At 56.4% G+C, this 15,569-nt stretch overlaps 1 protein-coding gene across 2 annotated transcripts in view; it reads right to left on the bottom strand.

The window, feature by feature from the left end:
* Window positions 1–15,199, bottom strand: part of TUBGCP3 (tubulin gamma complex associated protein 3) — a 37,723-nt gene extending 22,524 nt beyond the window's left edge. For both annotated transcript variants that reach the window (XM_040267465.1, XM_040267464.1), the window contains exons 1-11: window positions 14,998–15,199; window positions 10,462–10,569; window positions 8,692–8,759; window positions 7,178–7,255; window positions 5,790–6,007; window positions 4,443–4,615; window positions 3,610–3,728; window positions 2,883–3,008; window positions 2,014–2,082; window positions 1,522–1,654; window positions 856–1,022 (exon numbers count right to left, since the gene is read on the bottom strand). In XM_040267465.1, coding sequence (XP_040123399.1) covers window positions 856–1,022; window positions 1,522–1,654; window positions 2,014–2,082; window positions 2,883–3,008; window positions 3,610–3,728; window positions 4,443–4,615; window positions 5,790–6,007; window positions 7,178–7,255; window positions 8,692–8,759; window positions 10,462–10,569; window positions 14,998–15,073 — 1,335 coding nt within the window. In that variant the 5' untranslated portion in view covers window positions 15,074–15,199. The remainder of the gene's footprint in view (window positions 1–855; window positions 1,023–1,521; window positions 1,655–2,013; window positions 2,083–2,882; window positions 3,009–3,609; window positions 3,729–4,442; window positions 4,616–5,789; window positions 6,008–7,177; window positions 7,256–8,691; window positions 8,760–10,461; window positions 10,570–14,997) is intronic.
* Between the last annotated feature and the right edge of the window lie 370 nt (window positions 15,200–15,569).

A 15,569-nucleotide genomic window follows, 5' to 3' on the forward strand; every position in this document is an offset into this window, starting at 1 on the left:
CAGGCACGGGGCCCCGCCTGCGCTCACACCAGGGGGCGGGGCGCCCAGAGCGCAGGCACGGGGCCCCGCCTGCGCTCACACCAGGGACGGGGCAGTGTGCTGCCATCTATTTCCATTATTCACCTGCAGTTTCACCCACGAGGACCGAGATGAACCCAGGAGCCCAGCCACAAGGGCCAGGACCTCCCACTGCCACTCCGCCCAGGCCAACCCCTGGGCTTTGCCAAGGTCACGGCCACATTTACTCTAGAATCCACGCGTTTCTTAACCGCTTACTGTGTGTTAAAAGCTACACCTCCCACTTGGTCCCCTTCTTTATTAACATAACGCAGTGTCAAGGCCAAGCGGCGGGCCCTCTCTACTTCTGGTCAGAAGCCTGCAGTTTCACGGGATGACTGTAACAGTGACTTTCAGACAAATACATTGCTTTCTAGCAGAACTAAGCATGTTTCAACGTGTACAATACAAATACACAGATAGATAGCCTGGCTCAGCTAACCAATAACCGTGACAGCATCAGAACACACAATGGCCACCTCCAGGACAGAGCAGGACGCAGGACACCCAGGCCCCAGCTCTGCCGCCAGCGCGCTGAGGAGCAGGGACATGGCCCAGGCTCCTGAGTTACGGGGAGAACCATTTCCCACCATCGCACACGGCTCTGCTCGACCTGGTGTTGGGAGGACAGGCTGGCCCACGGGTGCACCCAGCGCCCTGCTGCTCCAAGGAGATGCCCGCAAGCCCAGCCCATGGATGCACCCAGCGCCCCGCTGCTCCGAGACCCCGCAGGCCTGCCTCACCGCGGGGTGCGCCCGGCGCCCCACTGCTCCGAGAAGCCGCTGCGGGCCGCCTCACCTCGTGGTGCGTGTCCTCCAGCTCACCGTCGTAGATCCAGCGGTACAGGAAGCTCAGGACGGGGTGCGCCACCAGGCTGAGGATGTGCCGCACCAGGGACCGCATGCACGGGTCCCCCGTCTTGGTGTAGGCGTGGACGGCCGAGGCCAGCTCGCCTCCCTTCCTTCCTGGGGACACAGGAGCCACAGGGGACACAAACGCTGAGGCCGAGGCGCAGAGACAAAGCGAGGGAAGGGCGAGGGGTTCCGGCCAGGAGAGCACGCGCGCTGAGCAGAGTGCCGAGACCCAGGCTGGGGGTGGGAGAGGCCCAGGCAGACGCACGCATGGGGGCGCGCGACACGGCTGCTGAGCCAGAGCTGGGGCCAAGGGGGCGCGGGGGAGGCCGAGGAGAGGCTGCGGAGTAAGGGCAGCTCCGACGAGCCCCGTGATCCCGGGGGCTCCAGAGCACAAGAGGCCTCAGGGGACCAGACCCCCAGCCCTACTTCATCTCAGGGAGGTCCTGAGCGCCACGGGCGTGAACCCTGGCCCACGGGTTGTTCCCCTGGAAGTCCAAGCCTATCCACCTGTCTTTGGTAGCACCCTTCTGGCTGTCATGCATAAAGGGCAGACACAGAGTCAAGCCTCAGTGACGCTCCCTAGAGCTGCCTTGAAACCAAGCAGAATGACCTTGGCAGTGGTCCACCAGGGCCGCCAGGGTCTTCAGTCTTATCTTGGGGTCGTAGGTCCACACCAGGAGGCGCCGGAGCGTCAAGCTGCTCTCGAAGCCCAAATTCACACCCTGATCGTCCTCCAACTGCAGCTGAAAAACAGGAAGAAAAGGACAGCTGAGTACAGGCACCCAGGAGCCCAGGCACAGCCCAGCCCAAGTCAAGTCCCGGGGAAGGGGTGATCCTCACGTAAGCAAGACAGAGGGCCTCTGGGAGGGGACAGCCCCTTCAAGATACAGGAGGTCTGCCTCAGGCCGACAGGACCCTGAAAGCGAGCCGCACGCTGACTCCAGGACACAACACAGCTCTACAGGGGCCCAACCCTTCCACCAGGACCACCAAACCTTAAAATTAACGTAGGAGGAAATGTAGGGATTCTGGAGAGTGGAATTCTGTAACGTTTCAGATCATGATGGAATAAAAACATGATGGAATAAAAACAAGGGCTTGCCTGGGAGTGCAGAACGGAGAGTAGCCGGTAGTACTCCTTGAGTTCCTGGTGCAAGGCCGCGCAGAAGCTCTGTGGGGAGAGAGGCAGGACGTGGTCGCTGCGTCAGGACAGGCGCCACCCAGCTGCGCGGGACGGCTCTGAGGCGCAGCTCGGGGCCGAGACGAGCCTGCTTCTGTCCACGGCGCTCGTGCAGGTGAACCACCTCAATACACGGACTAAACGGTGTCGGGGGCCGCCTCAGCACGGGCTTTGCAGGAGCGCAGCAGAGGCGCAGCGCCGCACTCATCATCTGCAGGGTCTTTCCTCCCTCCACACACTGACGCTGCATCCTTAGCTACACGCCTTTTACTCTGGTTCGTGGAAGTACCGTTGATTGACAATGCCGTGTTAGCTTCAGGTGAGCAAAATCCCATGGACAGAGGAGCCTGGTGGGCTACAGTCCATGGGGTCACGCTGAATCGGACACGACAGAAGCAACTTAACATATACATACATAACCGAATCACTTTGATATATACTTGAAACACGACACTGTAAACCAATTATCCTTCAATTAAACAAATTTTAACTGAGAGAATTTTAGGTCAAAGGGAAATCACTAAAATACGTAAAGTGACTCGGACAAGTCAGTGTTCCTAAATATTCGTTAAACAGTAAAAAAGTTTCCTGGTCGATCAGCTGTGTCAATATTTACTGTGCTTTCTATTTTCTTGAGAGGACCGTGGCTGACACAGTGCATCGTATCAAGCCTGCTTCATGTAAAAAGGACCCGCCCCAGGATGACTTTCACATGAGGTCCTAAGGAGATGGAGCGCTTCCTGAGGCGAGCGCCGCCGAGTCCCCAGGCGCCTTGCCACCGAAGCACACACCTGGCCGACGAGCCCAAACGAGCGGTCCAGGCTCCTCTGGTCCGTGAACTTTCTGACCTTGTTGTGCAGCCACCCCAGCTCGGCCAGCCTCGCAGCCGTGTCCCGCAAGGACTTGCTCAGGTTTGCCTGAAAAGCACACACATCCACAGGTAAAAAAAAATGCTTTCAACGCTGGAATTTTCATCGTTACTTTTTTCCAACCACTTGCACTTCTATGTTTGTGATTCTCAGGCTTCAACACGAGGAACTTAAAGATCACCAACACACCACCCTGACGTGAGGACAGTGAGGCCCGGGACACAGGCCGCGCCCTGACGCAGACACACGTCAGGTGGGAGGGCCGCCACCCCAGGAGGGCCCGGCGTGGCAAGGGCCGTCTGTGAGGCCAGCTGCCTGAGCCTCAGCCAAGAGACACAGAAGGACAGATCGTCAGCAAGAAGGACTGTGAGAAAGGCAGGCTCCGGAGGAAGCAAAGCTGGGCAGGAGCGCCTCACGTGGGACCTGTGTCAGAGCACGGATGCCAGGACAGCGGTCCAGCAGGTAAGCCTGGCACCAGCACCACAGGAGGGAGGAGGTGAGCGTGGAGGACGAGCCGGTACCGGGGCCAGGACCTCGCCTGCAGACCACCCGCGCCAACGAGCAGCACCTCCCAGACCAGTGGCTCCCGCCTGGCCCTGGGGACAGCCACCCTGACTCGTGAGGGCTGCAGCGGGCCAGGGCACCGTACCTTCCCCTCCACTTTGTAACAGTTGTCAGCGCTGCTCATCTTGATGTTCCTGCCGTCTATGCCCTGGAAGACGTACAGGATGTCTCTGACAAGGGCTGCCTCGGTGACCTCCACGGCACCTGTAACATGGTTTCCGTAGGTGAACTGCACGACACAATTCGTTTAGGTAATATATTTGCAACCAGAACAAAATTTTAAAGCTAAATGAGTTTAAGATGGAAAAGAATATGAAGTTATATTTTAAAAAAAACGGATTTTCTGAAGAGCATATGGAGATCATATAGTTTGTCTTCCAAAAGTCCTTTTTACAAAGACAAAGCACTCTGTGGGAGCTTAACATATGACCTAAGAGGAGCACAGACCAATCCCAGAGGGGTGGATAACTATTTCATATGGTGTCAGAACACTGACCAGCCACGCAGCAGGCGTGTAAGCCTGGCTCCAGCCCCACCAGAGCAAAGGCATTAACACACCAGAAAGGGTTTACGACCCCCACAAACCCTGGAACAAAGGCCAGCTCAGAACGTAACTGTCACCCAATATCACGAGAAGGCAAGGCCCAGAGAGGCGAGGTTCCAATGGGAGAGGCCCCGTCCGAGCACAGGCGGGGGCCCTCCGGGGCGGCCACCAGCACAGAACGACCCTCCACAAACACCAGATAAACAGAAACAGGCCGGCCGGGAGGAGGAGGGCGCACACCCAGGGCCACGCCCGGCAGTCGTGAGCACGGGCGGGGCTGGGGGACAAGGCCCCTGAGCACAGGCGCCCCCACGGGGCGCGCGGGACGCTGTCGGCTGCAAACCCTGGAGAACCCGGAGCCCGTCCTCACTCACCGCCCGCGTCCCCGTCTCTCCGTGGCCGCGTCACGCTGCGGGAAGCCGCGCTGGGGACACCTTTGGAGATAGTGGTTTGTAAAGAAGGCTGGCTTGCAGTCAACGTCCATGCCAGACGGGCGCCCAGCTGCTGCCGGAGACAGTCGCCCGTCCCCGGGCCCGGGTGAGACTGTCTGAAAAGAGGAGGTGCCTGCTGGGTCCGCATGCCAGGCTAGTCACAGAGGTCGCTGAGACGCTGCAGACGCGCTTCCCGAGTCACCACACTGAGCCACTGGCCCGTGTGAGCCCGAGCCCCACGCGGCTGTCCCTCCCTGACTGCAGCCCCCAGGTTCCTCCCGCTTCTTGCACAGCCCTCCCGGTGCTGTCACAGGCCAACCCGGCTCTTCCTGCAAACACCCACATATACTCCCAGCTCAGAGCACTCTAGGGCTCACTGATGATTTTACCCTGGAAACCCATCCACGTTTGCTGAGTAAAAACCGATGACACCGCCCCCTGCCCTGTCTATGTCTCAGCCTTCACAGCACTTGACGCAAACAGTGGGATCTGCAGCCAGCCTCACACAGAGCAACATCAACCGTAGGGAGAGGCCACCCCCGTCGGGACGGCGCTCAGTGACGCCCGCGGGCGGCCCACCAGGGAGTTCCACAAGGACCCAGAGACAGCCCTCCCCCACCCCGCCCCCGGCAGGGGAGACACTGATCAAACGATGGTTTTGAGTATAGTTCCAAATTCAAGAGAAAGTCTAAACGACCACTTCAGTTCACAGTTCTTTATACCGGTTTTTCAATATCATGACAATAATTATTTCAGCTACTTATATTAAAGGTGAAAATAAGAAAGTGTGTTTCAGCCAGACTCCTGCAGCCAGAATGTGTCTGAGATTAAATTTTGGGGTACATGGTGCTGTCTTTATAAAGTCCTAGGCTCTGTTTGTAATCCCTGTGTCTGGACACACATTCTGTTTTCCAGTAACTCTAGTAAACTTTCACCTGACTGACACAGTGACAGGAGCATCGCCGGATCACGCTCACGTGGGAAACATCGTCTGAAGGCGGCTGCTCCAGCCCACACCCAGTTCCCACCAACGAAGGCGCCGCAGACCTCCCTGTGAGCCGGCCCTGCCGCAGCAGCTGCGTTACCAGGTCAGGAGGCAGCCGACCCAACGGTCAATGCAGACGAGAGCGACCTGGAGGGTGTGCTTAGACAGCTGACTCCCACCAGAGCACGTCGGACCCAGGGCTGAGACACCCCGGACATGCACGAGACTCTGAAGACTGAACGCCGGACTGAGAGCAAGGCCGCTCCCGCCTCCTCCGCGGAGGACCCGCGCGAGTGCCGGCTTACCCTGGCAGCAGGGACGGGGGCGGCGGGGTCGGGCCGCTGAGGGTGTGCACGCCAACGCTGCTGATGCCGCTGCTCCCCAGGCTGCCCGAGCTCTGGGCTGACGGGGCGCTGCGCTCCTGGTAGTTCAGCGGCAGGGTCTGAGGCCGGGCGTGGTAGTAGGGCGTGGAGTGGGCATCGCGTGGTAACGCCTGAGCGAACAGCGTGGCATAGCTGGAGACCTGAAAATAAGCGCATTGAGAACGCAGCTACAGAATCACACGAGTCCCCAGCCGACAGACAGCTCACACTCCGTCTCTCTTTAGCTGCGTTTCTGTGCCCGGAGTCGCACAGGCAGACCTCAGAGAGTCCAGACCAGCTCCGGGAAGCAAATGGCAGAGCAGGCCACACGAGCGTCCGCCTTCCCAGCGTGCCTGCAGGCCCTGCGCACGCTGCCCGTCTGCTGAACGGGCAGAGCAGCAGGCCTCTAGAGCAACACGCACACCTTAAACGCCTTCCCGCTTGAAATGGCACCCATCACCCGACAAGGCACAGCTGCCACAAACCTCCCACTTACAAAAAAGCAGGCAAGCGCAGCACCTGCGAAGCGCGGTCAAAGATGTGCTGAGCTCATCAAACGATAAATCAGCCGATTTCTGAGGTATGCTCGAGCCAATAAAAGTTTTAGAAAGCTTTCTGAATTCCAAGACTCCCACATGGTCTGATAACTAAACACTCTACTCAGAAGCTAAGCAAACTAGAAGTCAAATAATTACTCAAATAGCTTTAAAAGTCTGGCATTGTTATATAAGGAAAGAAGGCTCGTTACTCAAGACTGTGGCTTTCAAGGTAGAGCTGACCCCTTCGCGCATGCTCTCCAACCTCCTAAGTTCTCAGACTTCTGGGGTGGGGCACCTCATTACACCAGACCCTCGGGGACTCGGGCAGCTGCCCAATCGCACCTTCAAACACTGCGTGGGTCAAAACCTGAACCCACAGACAAGGAGCTTTTCAGGATATAACAGTAATTAATGCTCATCGTGACATCCGAAAAGAAAACCCTAAAAGCTCTTCTGACTCAGAGAACAGTGAAGCGGGGCTCACAGCAAGTGTGCACCGCAGGAGCCTGAGCGGCGGCAGCTCCGCTCTCGCTGACCAGTGCTGGTATTTGAAGCAACGCTGTAACAGGATCCTCAAAGACACCTTAAGGAAACACAGCACAATGACTGAAAGTGCCCTTAAACATAAAGGGAAAAAACTCTCGACCCTCATGGCTGCCCAGAAAACAAGTGTTTTGCTTTTCTAATATTGTTTTCTTGAGTACAGAAGCCAATTCTTCTCAGCACTTGGTGTAGCTATCCCGACACAACACCGTGCCTTGGGGCGGCGCCGCGATGTGAAAACAGCCTCACCTTGCCGGGCTGCCTGCGCGGATCTTCACTGAGGCTTAGCAAGAGGTAGAGAATCGACCATTTATTTTTCAAAACTCCCTGTTGAGAAAGCAAACATTAGAAGAAAAACTCTGTGCTACCCCACGGTTTCACCGTCCCCTCTCCTAAGTTATCCTGATTTCCCAAAATGGAAACGCATCTTAAAACCCATGTGGCGACACGGCGCCCGAACACACCCACTTTCAGGCGCGGCCACAGTGCCCCAGCAGCAGGCGAGAGAACGCTCTCAGAGCCCAAGCCCTGGGAGCCTTCGACCCCAGAAAACTCACCCCAAGGCCCGAAGCGCACAAGCTTTCAGATTACCCTATTCCCGACGCACGGCATGTCGTCCCTGAAACAACCCTCTCAATAGCCGGCTTCCCAAACACAGTGATTCTCAGAACAGTGCCATCATGAAATGTGCGAATGCCTCCCCCACGTAAGCCTGACTTGGGCCATAACAAAAGAATATTAGACAAAAAGAAAATAATTCTAAAGTCTAAGATGTGGGTCTTGGCATCAAGCATTCCTGGGAAAGCCAGGTCCTGAAACATTCAGAAGTCAGCAGTCACCCCAGGGTTCGTGCACGGTTGTCACAGAGATCCCATTAGTTTCCACGGACACCCTGATCAGAGGCCCTGATAGGCAGGAGAGAGGACGAAACAGCAACCACAGCTGCAGTTTCCAAGAACCAGACGTTTCAGCAACAACAAGGAGCGGGCACACGGCTCCCTGACACCTCCCATCCTCCTTCAGCCACGCCCTGAGCCCCAGGAAGTTGGCTACTATTTAAAACATGACTACTTCAGGAATAAGCCTTCGGGGTTCCAAACTGAACTGTGGAAAGCAACCGTGCAACCGTTCAAATCAAACCGCCTCAAAGTGTGATCACAGGAAGGGCCAATGCGAACAGCCACAACAGCTTCCACTGACCAATCTCCCGCTCAGGGTCCTGAAAGGGAAAGTCGCTCAGTCGTGTCTGACTCTTTGCAACCCCGTGGACTACAGTCTGTGGAATTCTCCAGGCCGGAAAACTGGAGTGGGTGAGCTGTTCCCTTCTCCAGGGGATCTTCCCAACTCAGGGATGGCACCCCGGTCTCTCACACTGCAGCCCTGGTAAGGCCGACGAGCACCCTGGGCTATGACACCTGAGATGCAGCTGCTTTTAAAAATAGAGAAAAATTCAGGAAAACCAAGTGATGCAGCAGGTTGAGACTATCTGCCTAAAGATGACCACACAGAAAAGTTCCTGTTTCGTAACTTCATGTATATTATCAGAGATGGAAAAACAGGCTCAGAGCAATGAATCCAAGTCAACCCAACTGCACCAAGGAGCCAAAACGGTCCGCAAACAAGGCTGCGCTTATCGTGCGGGCACAGGAGACGGAGCAGAGGGGACTGCGGGCCCCGAGCCTGGCAGCGCCGGAGGCGCTCCGGGGCCCCCACGGGACGCAGCGCGGCCGTGCAGAGCCGCCGCCCGTGGACTCCGAGCGTACCTGTGAGTGCAGCTTCCTGTGAAGTTCTGAAAACAGCGCCGCGTCCGCCTCCCGCCTCTGCCGGGTCACTGAAAGGCCGGAGATGAGTGAGTTAGTGACACAAAGTGCGCTCCTACGACACCGTCCCCACAGCAACAGGTAACTGACGTCTGCAGGGGCTCCTGAGCTGAAGAGTCAGAACCACCAGTCACGTCCGTTCCATGAATTTCATCAAGTCATCAAAAAACTGATACTTGTAAATCATGAACACAATTAGGCTGGAATCAAAGAATTCACGTGAACACGAGCTGAAGTAATAGAATCTCTGAAAACCCCATCATTTCCATCTATAAACAGTAGTGAAGAGCCGGTGAGGCAGAGTGCCACCAGGCTAGTCAGCTGACAGAGGCAGCCGGGGCCCACGCCAGGGTCGGGCACTCAGACAGGGGCCCCAAACAGCTGTGGGCACCAGCGGGTAACCGGCAAAGGAAGAGCACTGTGTCTACACAGCAAGCCTCGCTTCAAACCGCAGAGAGCACGCAGAACCACCATCTGCACATGCTTACAACTTCCTTCCTGAAAACAGACCCTCAGGACCCCCTCGACAGCACGGCCGCCCGGCCTCTAACTCTCCAGACAGACTATCTTCAGCTGCTCCCAGCGTGCGTCACATGCCCACCAGGGGCCTGGATCTGGGCACTGCAAAGCAAAAGGTCTGTGAACACACCCAGTACTGGGGTCCTCACTAGTGATCCAAAATGTGCTAAGCATCAGAGATCAAGAAGGAACTACAATGGCCTCAGGTTCAGTTTTACAGACAAGAAGGGAAAGTTCATGTTTGCAGCGGCCTACCACCCCCACCTCAATACACCTACATGCTAGAACACCCCAAGATCTGAGCCACCTCAGTCCTGCATGGCTCACCAAGCCCCCGCCAGGCCCAGCTGCTCACGTGCCAGGGCCTCACCCCACCCCCAGCTGCCACAGCACCCAGCTCTGAAACAGGACTTCCACGCAGACGCCGGCCAATATTATTATCGTTAATAATGCAACAGCCAGGTGGGTAAAACTATGCCGTGGGAGCCTCCTCCTAGGAGGCATCGCTACCGCCTGCGACAGCCAGGCCCGCAGGGAGGACGCACTGTCCAAGGCTGCATCCCAGGCAGCGAGGACCTGCTCCTAAGGCCCGGGAGCTATGAGGAAGGGGGCCTGGCGATCAGAGAGGAAGACCCTCTGACCAGGACGGGAGCGGCTCTCACAGGGGGTCCCGGTGCTCAAAGCCTCTCCGAGAACACACAGGCAGAGACCCATTCCTAACCAGGCGCTAACACACGGGCAGCTTTCTTCTCTAAGGCGACAAGGTGTAGGAGAGCTTCGGTACCATCTCAGAAAACGTTCAACAGGAAGTTCCAAAGCACTGGACTTCTGGATGGCGACAATCAACAGACGCAGTACTCAACTCACACGGCTGTTTAACTGCCAAGATAATATGCTAGGTTACCTGCTCAAAAGGCGCGTAGGATTAAAATTGTGAATCGCAAGAGAAGCAGCAAGTGATATTAAGTCTTTTCCTCTTCCTCACATTCTTAACCCAAGTTGTGTTGTTGAAACAGTATTTAAAACAACCCCGCCTCCCATGTTCTAGTAAGAGAACTGAGCCGTCCCTACATTACTATGTACATACAGAGTTACAGAAATATAGATACATATCTGGGGGGAGCACTTACATATTCTTAAGCTTTGACAAGTTTAACAATGCAACAGGAGATAATGCTTAAGAAAAATACATACGTTCCTTCTTGATTTTTTCAGCTACTAGAAATTCATCTCTTTCAACAGTTGGGGCAAAGTTGCTGCCAATGACGCGCACGGCATACTGGAACTGCTGGGCCACATCGGCTGGAAGGTAAACAGAGGATGCAAGTTACGGCCAGTCAGGCTCAGCAGTGACCACCTGAAGCTCCCGCTTCTCCAAGACAGTGCGCTGGGCAGCCCCCTCCCATCTGCCCCAGGCCCTACCTGAGTGGACCGAAGGGCCACAAGGCAACAGGATGAAGGGCTAAACAGTGTTTTATGGGCAAAGAAAGACAGCGACAGGCCACCAAGTCTGAAAGCTGCTCGGAGCCAGGAAACCAACTGGATAGATAATCCTAAAGAGCAGGCAAAGTCCCAGCCACATTACGGTACCTGCGGAGCAGGGCTTACTCACACGTGTGTGCACACACACACACACACCCCAAGGCACCTGCGGAGCAGGGCTTACACACGCACATGTACACACACACACCACGGTACTCAGGGCTTACTCACGTGTGCATTCAGACACACACACACCAGGAGTGGCCACAAGCTGCCAATAGGGGCAGTAACTTTTGACCACGTGTGCCATTCCAGATAAAGAGGACGGCTTAGACACAGACACGTTGTTGCCACGCCCTTCAGAAGCCCCACTAAAATGAGGAAAAGGGAGATTGAAGGCATAAAGCTACGAGAGCAAAGAAAACAAGGCGGACCAGTAAACGAAGGAGCCGCGGGAACTGCAGACAGGCTCGCTCCCCCCGGCTGGCACCCGGCCGTAAGGCAGCCCCAGGGCGCGTCAGGCGCGGCCAGGCGGGTACAGCGGCGAGCACAGTGCTGTGGGGCATCCCGGCTGTCACCCGAGCACGGATCTACAGCACGCGGGGCCAGAGAGGTGCCCACCGCCGTCCCGGCTCACTTGCTCTCTCCTAGCCTGCTGACCCGGCTTCTCCCAGCACGTCCCTCCGCGACCGCGCCACAGCCTCCAGCCCGTCCAGCATCCTGAGGGGCAGGCGCCTGCCCCTCCTGCCCCTGGAGCGACGTCCCCCCAGTCCCGCGGTCCGAGCAGAGCCCGGCTCACGGCACCAGCGAGGACCCGCTCAGGCCCACTGAGACCCTTGACCTCCCCCCAGCTCCCAGACTGCCGCCCCGCTCCCCACAGCAGCCGCGCGCGCGCACACGCGCGCACACACGCACGCACGCACGCACGCACACACACGCACGGCGTCTTCCTCGGACACCAGCTCGCACAACGCTGGTGCTGCCAGGGTGAGACACGCGGAGGGAAGAGCCAAAGGGAGGGACGCGGAGTGCTCCCGGGGCTCCCGGGGGATCTTCTTCCTCACGCTGCTCCACACGCAATTTCCTACATCAAGAATACTTTAATTTTATAAATATTAAAAGGGTCACTGAAATCACATATTTAAAAGGAGAGCTGTGTAACTATTTTAGTTAAAAATTATTTTTAGACTACCAGGATCCTGAGCTCTGCAAACAATAGTCCATTAACAACATGCTCAGGGACATCAGACAAAAATCCCCAGTCTAAGAGCTTCATAAGCGTCTGAATTTTCTCCAACCACAAATCCAGGCCTCCTCGGTGCCAGAAGCACACCCCCATCTCCACACCCTCTGCACAAGTCCATGAGTCTCTCATGTCCCTCCCACCCCCGCAGCCACGCTGCAGTTTCCATGTCTGTCTGCCAGCCACACTTCCAGTCTCTCTTTCCTGCTAATGATAAAATACTTGGAAAATCCATCAGCTTTTTCTTAAACCAATCCCCAGCCCAGATGCAGGTCAGAATGCCTGTGTGCCAGACACCACAGTCTCAGCAGACGGGGCGCACTGAGAGCATTCGCGGCGGAAAGGCCCCCGGCGGACACAGGGAGGCCGCCCCTCCACCACTGTCTGGCCACCAGCTCCTCTCCCCAGAGCAGCAGCGTGCATCAGCTTCTCAGGGGTCACACGCCACTCTGACCACACAGCCAGCTGAAAAGCAACACTCAAAAACAAAACCAAAACACTGCTCTAGGTTGGTGGTTCTCAAGCTTTGCGGTCTTAAGTCCCCTTTACCCTTCTAAGACTGAGGACCCTGGGAGTTTTTCTTTATGGGGTCACATCTATCTATACTGTTTTAGAAACGTAAACTATTTAAATACTAATTCATTTAAAGTACCAACGAGCCCATTGAGTACAATCTTCAGATGAAGCCTAAACCTTTCAAAAGTAACATACCCATTAATCAACATTTAGTGAACATTTTAATAATACATGACAAGTTTTAATGTATATCTAATACACATTCATTTCCCCAAGAGTAAGGCCATTCTTTATTTGGAACTTCATCAAGAGCTCTTCACCATCTTCAAAAATCATAAAACCCACAGCAACACCACTTGCGGCCCATGAGCTACCAAGACACCCATCCCTGCCCACACGGGGGCTCCCGCGACCCTCACACAGGGCCTCCGGGTCAGGTCATCGTCCGGCAGCACTGTGCAGGGGACTGTAGCCCCACCTAAGCATTTGCGCGAAACACTCGACCCAACAGAAACTCCTGCACTTCTCCTTAATCTCCGATAGAAACAGGACTACAGAGTAAGGAAAGCAACGTTGCTTCGGCAGAGGTGAAGCGATGTAATGTCAAGGACAACGTTTCCAAAGACAGAAATGCTGACTACCCAAAGATGTCATAAGTAAAATGTTCTCCCGGGGAGGCTCAGGGGCGCTGAGACCTCTCCTGTCACTGGCTGACACTGGGTGTTTCCAGCAAACCCACAAGTGTTTTAAGTAGGAAAAGGTGGGAAATAATGGTTACACTAACTTTATAAAAATATCAAGCACCATTAGAGCTCAGAGCTTTGTTTCTGAAGGTCTGTTGAGTACAACTACAAATTTTTAAAAATACTTTATGAAAAAACAATTCATATGAAGTTCACATAAAAAGTAACAAGTGTCTATAGCTTCAATTTCATAGTCTTAAAAAAGCAATATATCATAAAAGCATAAGGCCAGTTGTTTGTAACATCACTAGAAAATGAAGTAATCAAATGTTCTAGTTAATGAACAAACAGAACACCCACTAATGAAATTCTTTTAAAATCTCAAACACTGTAAAGGCAGCAATTAGCACTGCTTCTTTACTCATGAGGTAGAAGAGATCATAACAGAACAGGGGAAGTTATTAAAGACTTATAAATTCTTCAGTGAACAGAAGCATAATTTGGAAACGTGAATACAGTTGTTTGGCAATCCTAGTTGTCCAAACCAGAGGAAAGAGAGAATCATTTTAGTGAATTTTACATTTTATTATGAGAGGGTTGCATAAGTTATTACTTTTTTTTCCTTCTAATTTTGTAGAAATGTAACTGACATACATCACTCTGTAAGTTTAAGGTGTCCAGGAGCCTATTTACTCTTAATTTAGACAAAGTTCTAAATGAGAGGGCGGTGCATAACTTTCTGAAAAGAAGTTTTTCAGCCTCCTAGAATGGGTGAAGCTAAGTCTATCGACAGGATCCTCAGATGTTAAAAAAATATCCTGAGAAACACGATGGGCACCGTGAACGTCTTCAGAGAGTCCAGCTGTGACCACGGTAACTCAGGAACGTGTGGCATCACTCGAGGACAACTGAGGGCCCGCCGGTTAAAGCAAACCCCAATGAAACGCGCCTGAGTCCTGACCACCAAGGTCAGCTCCCTGGTGTCTACGGGTATCCTCAGGTCTGGAAGATCCCGATGTCAAATCAGAAAGGCAACTCGCAGCGCAGGACGCGCTGGAGGCAAACGACGAAGACAGCCAGGCAGCCACCCGCCTAAGACCCTGGCCCCGGGGTGCCGGGGACCCCGCTGTCTGCACTCGGGTCTGCGTTCCCGCAACGGCCACCCGCCCCGCGCGCTTTTTCCGCAGGCACCCCACTGCTCCACACTGTAAGCGCGCCGATTCCGCCGGCTCCCCTCCACCGTCAGCAGCAAGCGGGAGGCCCTGTCTCCCGCTTTGCGCCACCGGCACCTCGCGCAGTGCCTGCAGGTGGGGGGAGCCCAGGCTTCTCAGAGGAACAGAGCGGACACTGGAGCGAGACCCGCGCGGAGGCAGGCTCACCTCACGGGCTGAACCGAAACAGCCATCGCTCGCCCGGGGCTCGCTCAGACCGCCGGGCAGGCTGCGCGGGAGCCCAAGGCGCCGCCCCAACGCTTCAGTTCCGCTCCAAGTCTTCCCGCAAAACCCGCAGACTCTCCGGCCCACGCCGTGGTGCTCAGGGGACGAGAACGCCGCGCTCCAGCGCCCGGAGCGCCCTCCCGGGCCGCCCCGCCGCCCCCTCCCGCCGCGAGCGCCGAGACCGCGGCAGCGGCGCCCCCCGGGGGCCGAGGCCGCAGGCGGGCCTCCGCGCCCCCCAGGCGCCCGCTCCTCGCCCCCGGCAGGAGGCGCCGCGCGCGGGCCGCCGTGACTCAGCCGGCCCGGCCCCTCCCCCGGCCGCTCCGACCCTGCGGGCCCGGGGGCGCCTCGCAGCCGCCCGCAGCCCCGCTACCTTCGCTCCTGCCCAGGATCCGGCAGCACAGGCTCTGCAGCAGGACGTTGGGCGACTTCTGGTCCGGGGTCGCCATCCTCGCCCGGGGCTGCCCGCGCCGGCCCCGCGGGCTCCCGGCTCCCCCACCGGCTAAGGCCCCGCGGGCAGCGCCGGCAAGAAGGGCGCCATTTTAACGGAACCCGCCGAAACGCGCGCCCCTCCCACAATGCCCCGCTTCTTCCGGGCGCGCGGGGCCACGGGGGCGCAGGCCTCAGAGTTCCCCCCGAGCACTGCGGCCACGGCGGAAGAGTTCCGGCTCCAGGCGTGGCGGCCGCTCCGCGCCTGGCGGAGGTGACCCTGCAGGGGGCGCTGGGCGCCCGGGAGCGCCCTCACAGGGCGCGCATTTCACAGGGCCGTTGCTTCTACTTTCATTTGCGGTGGAAGAAGCCCGTTTATGGAAGCACGAGGGCGTTATGATTCTCTGCCCTGGCTGAGCATCCGCACCTGCCCGAGTGTCTTGTTCTCTCGGGCGCTCAGTCGTGCCAACTCTGTGACCCAGGGACCGCAGCACGCCAGGCCTCCCTGTCCACCAC

The sequence above is a fragment of the Oryx dammah genome, unplaced genomic scaffold (genome assembly GCF_014754425.2).
Source record: "Oryx dammah isolate SB20612 unplaced genomic scaffold, SCBI_Odam_1.1 HiC_scaffold_24, whole genome shotgun sequence".
Lineage (NCBI taxonomy): Eukaryota > Metazoa > Chordata > Mammalia > Artiodactyla > Bovidae > Oryx > Oryx dammah.